Raw genomic sequence first — 9,576 nt, 5'->3', positions numbered from 1 at the left:
GGGTTAACCATGCTTAGGAGGGGACGTTCCTCTGAGATCCCTCTCTGTGGACCATGTGGGCCACCCGGCTCTGCTGGGGTGACAGGGTGATCTGCATGGCCTCCCCACTACAGCATCATCCTCCCAGGAAGGGAGGACAAAGCCACCCACGCTCCTCAGGGCTGAGCTGGGACCACATCCTAGTGCCCTCCCAGCAAAAAGGTGACATGCAGGCTTGCTGTGGGGACACGCAGGTGTGGGACAGTGGGGGCAAAGGCTGGAGGTCATCACCAGAACAACACCTGGGTCACCTCGACACCAAGTGATTTTGGGGGCCACTGAGCACACTGATGAGGGCAGAGCCCACAACCCCCTTGTGACACAGGTCCCCTGTGTCGTCCCCCCCCCCCCCCTTCAGGCTGTGGGGCTGGGCTGAAGGCTTTATTGAAAAATCCAAAACAAACAACATGGTCATTATCATACAATGAAAACCCAAATCGACTTGCCCTGCAGTGGGGGGGGCACCCCCACCATCCCCAACACCATCTGCCATCACTGGGGACACTGCAGGGACCCTCTGCCCATGCCTGGCTGAGATACAAAAGGGACAAGTGGATTAGGCTGAAAGCAGTGCCGTTGGTTCCCAAGCCCCCACTGCCACCGTGACCCCCATGCCGCTCCCGGGCCCCAAGGCCTGAGGTAGTTGGGCGTGCAGGCGAGACTCCCCCAAAAATGTGGGGAGGGTTTTGGGGCTCCCTGTGTCCTGCAGGAATGGGATGGTTGGTATTGCATCCAAGGGGAGCCAGCACAAGTTGAGGATGGGGAAGCAGCAGGAGCCCAGGTCCCTCTGGCACATGGAGCAGGTGCTCTGGCAGCAGGGTTCGGGGAGACATGGGAACAGTGGCTCCCTGCACGCTGGATGGCTGCGTGGAGGGGTGGCAGCTCTGAGGCCATGGCAGTGGCAGGTCCCACTGCTCCAGGTGCCAGCTGGGTGCTGACGGGACGGCATTGCTGGGAAAGCACACAGTGACAGCCCAGCCTCTTCCCAAAGGGGGAAAGGCCAAATCCCGTCCTCAGGACCTCGAGTGGAGGGACACTGGCCCCAGCAGGGGCACCAGGAGGACTGTGGGGGATGGGAACATTGCTGCATGGTCTGACCTCACTGTCTCCACTGCAGCGAGATGAGCTGGGGGGCCCAGAGGTGGCTGATGCCCCCTGCCCTCTGAGCCCCCTGCTCAAGGCACAAAGGTTCCCTGGCTGGTGCCAGCTCCATGGCCACCCCTGGCCCTGGACCCCCTGCACCCAAAGAGCGTGGCGATGATGCCAGGGTGGCACCAAAGTGAGCAGGGACAGGGAGCTGCTTACTCTGGCTTTGGGGTGCTCTGGTTTTGGGGCACCCTGGCTTCCCCCTAGACCCTCTGTGTGCTGCCCTAGAGTCACCCCCTGTCCCCAGGAACTAGTGGCTTGTGTGGTGGCACTGTGGTGGCCCAAAGCCACACCCAGCACCTTGCAGAGGGTTTATTGCTGGCATGAACACAGTGAACTGTCAGGGCAGAGCAGCCCAGCTCAGGGGGGGTTTGGGAGGCATTTTGGGGACCTGGAACGAGGGACAGGAGCTCATAGCAGCATCCCTCCTGCTCCTGCCCCTTTCCTAGCTGTTCCTAGCACCCTGTGTCACCAGCCAGGGTATCTCATGAGAACACCACCTCTCAGCCTGCAGTGGCCAAAGGCACTCCAGTGTCCCACTGAGGGGGAGCACACTTAGCACCAAGCCCAGCAGCACCCCAAAGGCTGTCCCCCACCTGGTGGCACCCCCGGGGCTGTCAGCATGCTCATTCCCAGGGCGGGGGGACGTTCATGTCGAGCCAGGGGCTGGATTAAGGCTGGAAAAGCAGCTAGAGGCAAGAGAAACCTGACCGCTCTCGCTCAGCCAGAGAAGGCTCTAAGAGTTCCCAGAATCTGTGCAAAAACAAAACTAAAGGGTTAAAGACCCCCGCGTGGACACCTCCCCCCACCCCCAGCAGCTCTAATAAATACAGGTGCAGTTTGCGCCCTCGCCCCAGCCCTGGGGTCTTGCTGGCGGCTCGGCTCTGGTTCTGGAGGCGGCTCCTGGGGGGACACAGGGAATGTGTGCTTCAGGGGGGCTTCTGTGCCACTTCCTTGGGGTTCTTCTCAACAGACTGCACCAAGTGGGGTCCCAGGGGTGTCCCCCACAGGGTTCCAGGTGTCCCCTGTGGGCTGCTTCTATCACTGGTGCTAATCTGCAGCTATAATTGGGAAGACAGGGTCAGGGGGTGCACTGTCCACCGGCATCCCTCTGCCCCATCCCTCTGGGACCACAAGGCTGCTCTAGTAGCACCTGAACCCCCTTCCTGGGGATGATGTAGATCCCACATGATGGGGTTTTTCCTGTGGAGAGACCCCATAGGACTTGCCCATGTGTGCCAACTATCCCCAGGCTTGTGAGGGATGCAGCAAAACCTTCTCATTGCCATGGATGGCAGGCAGGGCTTCTCCATCCTGCCCCACCTTTTCCAGGAGCAGCTGCCCAGCGGGAGCAGGGCTGGCACCACTCACCATCCTCCTCCCAGCCCTCCGCCACGCCAGCCAGCTCGTAGTGCTTCTTGCGCAGCTCCCCCAGCTTCTGCCGCTCCTTCTGCAGCTGGTTCTCCAGCTCCAGCACCCGCACCTGGGGACATGGCCAGGACATGCCCACCCCAGCAGAGAGCTGGGCCAAGCACTCCCCTTTCACACCCATTATGCCCCCAACATCAAGCCCAAAGACCACAGAGGTGCATCCCACAAGTTCTCCAATGACGAGTGGACCTGGGGAGGGGATGGAGCTCAGGTGGGCACTACTTATGCAGACAAGTGAAGGCACAATGATCTGTGTGGGCATCCCAGGCAGGGGAATTCCCCAGAGCTGCCCCATGGCAGGCAGAGGTGGGTGCTGTGGGCAGTACACGGGGGGCAGGGGTGGCCATGGGCTGCTATGTCACGATGCAAACAGCATCGGGGAGGGATTGAGGACCAAGAGCATGTGACTCCTGGGCAACCCATCTGTTGCCTTCACACCTTGGGCTTTGCCTTTGCTTGTGCTACCTGGGGGCAGCTGGGCATGGTGATCGCAAATTTGATGCCCCACCTCAGGCAGCCCAAGAGACACTTGACCGGCTGTGTTTCTCAAAACATGGGAATCCCCTACCTGTGAGTCCATCTCCTGACGCTTGATCTGGGTCAGTGTCATGCTGGAGAAGTCCATGCTATCTGTGGAGAAAGACACCACCAGCTCCCCTCAAGCTCTGCTCTCCCAGTCAGACTCCCCAGCAGCTCCCATGCTGCTGGCAGGGTCTAGTACCATGGGATATGCAGGGAGGAAGTGACGGGCAGCCATGGGCAGAGACCACAGGGGCACAGCCAACCAAGAGTTGTGAGTGCCAGGAGGAGAGGTTTTGGGGAGGTTTGTGCTCCAAGCATTAAGACCAGAGATAACAGCCTCAAGAGGAGGTTTACGTTGGATAAAAAGGAAAATTTCTTCATTAAAAGGGTTGTTCAGCACTGGCAGAGGCTGCCCAGGGTATGGTGGAGTCACAGTTCCTGGAGGGATTTAAAAACCATGTAGATGTGGCACTTGAGGACATGGTTAGTGGTGGGGGAACAGGTAAACTCAATTGTCTTAGAGAGCTTCTCCAACCTTAGTGATTACATGATTCTAAGATCCCTGCAGCCCAACACTTACCTTTCTCCTCCACTTGAGACTTCCCAGCCTTGGTGGAGGCCACCACACTGGCCGTGGCCTGGTTGACGCCCCGGGAGGCTTGCTGGAGCTTGCAGAGGTTGGCGCTGTCTTTGTCTGCCTTCACCTGACAGGACAGTGAGGAGGGGGTCACACCCCGCTGGCGAGCAGAAGACCAGCCCCAGGATTTGGGGTGACCACATGGTGCCCCCGCATCTCCCTGAATCATGGGAAGGGTAGCAGCCTTGCTCCTACCTTGGAGGCTGCCACCAGCTGAGCGGTGCTGGCTGCAATCTCCCGGGAACAGACCATCAGCTCCTCGAATGTCCCCTTGCCTTGCACTACCAGGTCAGCAGCATCACTGCGGGACAGCAAAGAGGAGCTGGAGCATCATCCTGCCACCCGTGTCCCCTCCCTGTAACGATGGCAGGACTCTGCCATCCTCTCCCTGTTCTGGTGACAGTGGCACTTACACCATGACAGTGGCACCCCAGCCCACTGCCTTGGAAGCAGAGATGAGACCCTCAGTCCAGCGTGAATTCTTGGCATAGAACTCCTTGGGGGATGCTGCACCCTGCCATTGGTAAAGGCACAATTAGTTACTGATCACCCCAAACCCCTGCTCTGGAGGGAAAAAGGAGGAGGTCAGGGTGTCATTCAGGTTGTGTGTGGGAGGTGGGGACACACTGAACCTGGGGGCTGTGGGGTCCCCTGTGTGGGAAGGGAGATCAGGGATCACCACGACACCCCAGGAACTATAACCAGGGTGAGCCCCTGGGGTCAGCAAGGAGCTCCTGGCAGCTGGTGGGGAAGTCCCAGCAGGACAACAGTTGGAGCAGCATGTCCCAACAAGTGCACAATGACCCCCAGCTGGACAAGCACCCTCTTGCCCCCACCCCTGTCCCAGCTCACCCGTCCGCTCTCCACAATCTCTCTCTGGAGATCCTTGGAGGCCAGGACCAGGACACGGATGGCCTGCATGAGGCCTGTGCAGGAGCCCAGAATCCTGTGAGACACACACCACTGAGTCCCCATTGTGGAGCAGCTGCCCTGCCTGCAGCATCTGTCCCCATCCTGCCTGCCTGGCTCTGTCCAGTGCTCTGATCATCACTCACCTCTCATTAACTTCCAGTTGGACCCCAGTGTCACCAGCCCGTGCCTTGCTTAGCATCTCCTGGTTGAGGGGAGAGAGGCTGTACTGAGCCCAGTGTGTCTCCCTGGCCTCTACAGGGGCCCCAGCAGGCCCCCAGCATTGTGCCTGTGGGCACCTCTCTGCTCCTGGTGACCCTCACCTCAATACGGGCAGATGCGATTTCGATGGCCGCGGCCGTCGCTGCCATCTCCTTGTCCACTAGGTCACCCAGCTCCTCCTGCTTGACGTCCAGACCTCTGGGACGCAGCTCCTGGGGACAGGATGGGATGAAAGGGACCATCCAGGAGCACGACAGTCCCTCTGGTGGTGCCTGCCATGGCTTGATCCCATCCTACTAGCCCTCCTGGGCCACCCACCTCCCCGATAGCGCTGATCTGGCCCAGGTAGGCTGTCACCAGGCTGCAGTCAGCATTTGCGACCTTCCCTGGGTCTTGCAGGGCGCTGAGGTAGCTCACAGTCTCACTGCCACACTGCTTGCACAGCTCCAGCAGACCTGCATGGGCAGCATGGGGGGCTGAAGGGGCAACATGTTGGGGGAAGATGTCTGGTTCCTACCCTCCACAGCATCCTGCCTGTGCTGGCCTCTGCCTGCCCTGGTTTCTGCCCACTTCAGCACCTATTTGCCCCAGCATCTTGCACACCTTATCCCAGCATCCTGCCATGACCCCTGCACACCCTGGCCTCTGCTCACCCCAGTATCCTCTTTGCCCTGGCGCTTCCCACCCTGACATCTGCTCACCCCAGCCCCTGCTCACCCTGATCTCCTGCCCATCTTGGTCCCTGCCCCCCCAGCCCTTGCCCACCCTGACCCATACCCACCCACCATGTTCACCCTGATCCCCTGCCCACTCTGACCCCTGCTCAGGGGTCATCACCCCCAACCCCTGGCCTGGGGCAGCACTCACGGTCAGCAGGCTCCACAGGGGCCACATGGGAGGTCGCACTGCCCTGCAGGAGGGTGTTGCTGACCAGGTGGGCGAAGAGTGCCAGGTGGGGCAGGAGGGAGCCCACGGCTGCGGCAGGACAGTGGGCACAGGCCTCAGCCCCCATTGCGCTGGCCACCTGCCCCGTGTGGCAGGGCTGCCCCTGTGCCCAATGCCCGGGGCTGCCACCTCTCACCTGCGCCATCCAAAAGGTACTTGCTGTGTGCGTCCCGCAGCCGCTCTGCGCACTCGGAGGCTGCCAGCGTCTGGGACAGGAGGCAATCTGCAGGCAGACAGGAGGCAGGGCTCAGCTGCAACCACAGGGAGCAGGCAGGCTGTGGTAACACCAGATTTGGGAGCAGCAGGGGCATCACCTGCTGAGCCGGTGCAGCTGATATGAGCAGGATCCTCCATGCGAGCCAGGGCGTCCTGCACCATGCGCTTGGCCTCGCGCGTGGTGCTCTGCAGCAGGGACAGCTGCTCCTCAACCAGGCGCTGCTGCAGCGCCCGCTCTGTGCTCTCCTGCTGGGCCAGAGCCGAGCTCAGAGCCCTTGCTGGGCCACCAGGCACTCCCTGCACCTGGCCCACCCAAACCTCTCTGGTCTGGCCAGAAGGGGGATGGCAGGACCCTTGTGGTACCTTGTCTCTCAGCTGGGTCTGCAGCATTTCCAGCTCTGTCCTGCTGCTCTCCTGCTCGCGGCTGAGTGTGTCCTGCAGCTGCCGCAGCTCAGTCTGCAGAGCTGCCATCTTGTCCCTGTGCTGCTCTGCTGCTTGGCTCAGCCTATCCCTCTCCTGCTCCAGGCTGGCAATCCGAGTGTTCTGCTCGGCTCCTGCCTGGTGGGGCATGAAACAGCAGTTGGGGCTGTGCTGAGGGTGAACCCTCCATTTGGGGACCCATTCTTCTTCCAGGCTTGTGCCACCCTGACTGTCCCTGCTGGGTGCACCATGGCCTGCACAAGAACAGCTCCCCACACTGATGATCTTATCTGGTGAAAACTGAGGCTCCTGGGAAGCTTTTTCACTTTTATCAGTGAAAATGCATTTTTATCACAACTGTCACCATCCTGATGGAGGAGTGGCTGCAGGGTGCTGCCTCTGCCCCATGCCCATCCAGCTGCCAAGTCTGCCCACCTCATAGTTGGGTGACTGCAATTTCCTGCCAGCTTCTGCCTCCTATGAGCCCAGGCACCCCTGCTGTCTTCCACAGCTCTGTGGGCATGGGTTACCCTCTGGCACGTCTTGCAGTGTGATGCTACACTGCTACCTGGGCTTACAGCGGAGACAGAGCTGCTGACTGACCCTGTTCTTCCAGGCATTTTTATTCCATGATCCCTGCTGCTGGAGCCCATTACTCCACATAATACCGCACTCAGGACCATGAAACTCCCCTATGTGACATCAAACCTGCTCAGATGTGGCAAAGATGATGACAGGGAGCTAGTTTTGAGGCCAGTGGTGGGTATCACCTCTAAAATGGTTAAGGCCTGGCTACCCAGCCGAGAGGGTGCTCTCACCTGTGTGCTGGACTCCAGCGTGCCCTGGAGGACCTGCAACTCTTGTCTGCTGGCTGCCAGCTCTCGCTTCAGTGTCTCCAGCACCTCTGCCTGCTCCTGAGACTGGAGCAAGGGGAGAAGTTGGCAGCATTGGTGCCCCATGGGGAGCCCCTGCTCATCCCTGGTGTGTCCCCCACCATCCCTACTCACCTTCCTCTGTGCCTGCTCGCTCACGCGCTGGAAGGAGTCCTCCAGCTCCTTCTTCTCCCGCTCCACATCCCCCTGGGCCTGCCTGGCCACTGTAATCTGCTTGGTCACCTCCGCATTCTGGCAACATCAGAGAATGAGCTGAGCAGCCCCCAGTATCAGAGGGCACGGCTGGGAGAGGGGATGCTGGGGGGGGCAGTCTGGGGAGCCCACCTTGCGCAGCAGGTCAGCGTGGTTCTGCACCAGCTCGCTGTACTTCTCCTTCAGTTTGCTGTACCGCTGCTCATTGGCCTGTGCCCGTCCTGCCATGCACACAGGGACACAGAGCTGAGCACCTGAGACCCCCCCCTGCCTGGGGCTCACTCCACCCCATGCCAGTGCTGGCACTCCCTGCTCACTCTCAATTTCCGTCAGGCTCCGCTGAGCCTTCTCTGTGTCCTCCCGCTGCTTCTTCAGCTCCTCCAGCTCTGCACGCAGGAACTCACTCTCGTCCTGTGCCTGCTGCTTCAGGTGCTGCTGCTCGGCCAGCTCAGCCTCCAACTCGCTGGCACGGCCACGCAGCTGCACTGCACCCCGTGCGCTCTGCGGGGACGGGTGGGGGCTGATGGTGCTGTTCAGTGCTTGCCAGGACTAGTCAATGTCCACTGGTACCATCCAATGCCCACCAGTACTGTCCAGCAGCCCCCCCCTGCCATGGGTACCACCCTGCCAGCCCCCAAATGCATCTGGGCAAAGCACAAGGATGCTAGGCAGTGGGCCTGAGCCCACCCCCCCGACAGGGATGCAGCCCCCTGGCACACCTGGGGACCCCTTGTACAGGGGAAGCCACTGGGAAGAGGGCAGGACAGAGATCTGGTCACTATCTTGTCCACCCACCTCAGCCTTGAAGTTCTCCAGCTCCTCCTTCAGGGCTGTGATCTCCCCATAAAGCTGCTCAATTAGCCGGTCCCTAGGAAGGAGAGACATGGGATACACTCTCAGTGCCTCAGGGACACAGCCTGCCTGTGTCACTATGGCTGTGATGCCGTCCCAGACAGGGAGCTCCTGGTACCATCTTGGCCAGTCTGCAGCATCGCCAGGATTGCTTACTTGTCATCCTTGTTCATCCCGTTCTGGCTGTTAAAGTTGAAGGGGTCACAGCTGAAGGAGCTGCCAAAGATGTCATCAAACTTGTTGTCAAACAGGCTCTGTGGGAAAAACGGGACAGACCTAGAGTGACCCCACTACCACTTGGGAGCCCTTGTCCCTCTATGTCCCCAGTGTCGCTGCCAAGCCAGCCTACAAGCTGCCTGGACACCGCGGCTGGTTCCCCCTGCTTCCAGGACACTGAAGGTGATGAACTTGATGAACATGGGGCATCTGTGGTCCATCCCCACCTAACTGCTAGAGAGAGAAGATCCCCAAAGCCATGTCACTGCATGCTCCTTCCCCTCCCCACTCAATGCCTGAGGACAACCCTTGGTGGAGAGGAGGGTGAAGACCTAAAGGTCGCCATGGCAATGCTTGAAGACAAATCTCTCCTTTCTCACTGGAGGGCACCACACCACTGAGCAGCACTGGGAGAATTCAGGCTAGTTCAGCCCCAGCAGCACCCCAGACAGGACACCCAGCATCCAGATGGGATAAGCAGCACCCAGATGGGACATCCAGCACCCAGACAGCCACCCAGCATCAACCCACCTCTTTCCAGTGACACTCCCCAGCTCCCAAGGCCATCCCCACTGTCTCAGCCCTCACCGCTGCATGGATTTAGAGAAATAACCCCGGCTCAGAGGCAGAGAGCCCCCACCATCCTCACCTGCGAGGCTGCGTCCATCTCCACCAGGTCTGTGATGGGCTCACTGTCAGGTGAGGACGCCTCGGCGGGGATCACCACCACAGGGCTGATGTGCTCTGACAGTGCAGAGGCACGCAGGAAATTGGGAGGGCTCTGTGGAGGGAGTGGAGCAGGGCTAAGGTGGAAAGACTGGCACTGCTGCTGGACTGAAAGCACAGTTGGTTAAAATCCTGCCCTGGAGCCGAGCTGGCCATGCCTTGACCCATGAGAATGGAGCCAGGACCCACAGGTCCTGGAGTGATGATGCG

At 60.1% G+C, this 9,576-nt stretch overlaps 1 protein-coding gene across 5 annotated transcripts in view; it reads right to left on the bottom strand.

The window, feature by feature from the left end:
* Positions 1 to 405: 405 nt before the first annotated feature.
* The window catches only part of HIP1 (huntingtin interacting protein 1), a 44,005-nt gene continuing 34,834 nt past the window's right edge, over positions 406 to 9,576 (bottom strand). For 4 of the 5 annotated variants that reach the window (XM_077188838.1, XM_077188837.1, XM_077188836.1 and 1 more), the window contains 21 exons: positions 9,290 to 9,421; positions 8,581 to 8,678; positions 8,368 to 8,440; positions 7,890 to 8,073; positions 7,705 to 7,793; positions 7,495 to 7,611; positions 7,306 to 7,407; positions 6,431 to 6,625; positions 6,166 to 6,313; positions 5,988 to 6,074; positions 5,774 to 5,881; positions 5,225 to 5,361; positions 5,008 to 5,118; positions 4,831 to 4,889; positions 4,628 to 4,721; positions 4,189 to 4,289; positions 3,971 to 4,076; positions 3,719 to 3,842; positions 3,185 to 3,246; positions 2,557 to 2,668; positions 2,104 to 2,246 (listed from right to left, as the gene is read on the bottom strand). In XM_077188838.1, coding sequence (XP_077044953.1) covers positions 2,236 to 2,246; positions 2,557 to 2,668; positions 3,185 to 3,246; positions 3,719 to 3,842; positions 3,971 to 4,076; positions 4,189 to 4,289; positions 4,628 to 4,721; positions 4,831 to 4,889; positions 5,008 to 5,118; positions 5,225 to 5,361; positions 5,774 to 5,881; positions 5,988 to 6,074; positions 6,166 to 6,313; positions 6,431 to 6,625; positions 7,306 to 7,407; positions 7,495 to 7,611; positions 7,705 to 7,793; positions 7,890 to 8,073; positions 8,368 to 8,440; positions 8,581 to 8,678; positions 9,290 to 9,421 — 2,250 coding nt within the window. In that variant the 3' untranslated portion in view covers positions 2,104 to 2,235. The other variant, XM_077188839.1, reaches the window with a different exon arrangement.

The sequence above is a fragment of the Agelaius phoeniceus genome, chromosome 20, assembly GCF_051311805.1.
Source record: "Agelaius phoeniceus isolate bAgePho1 chromosome 20, bAgePho1.hap1, whole genome shotgun sequence".
Taxonomy (NCBI): Eukaryota; Metazoa; Chordata; class Aves; order Passeriformes; family Icteridae; genus Agelaius; species Agelaius phoeniceus.
This window is presented reverse-complemented; position numbering and strand designations above follow the sequence as displayed.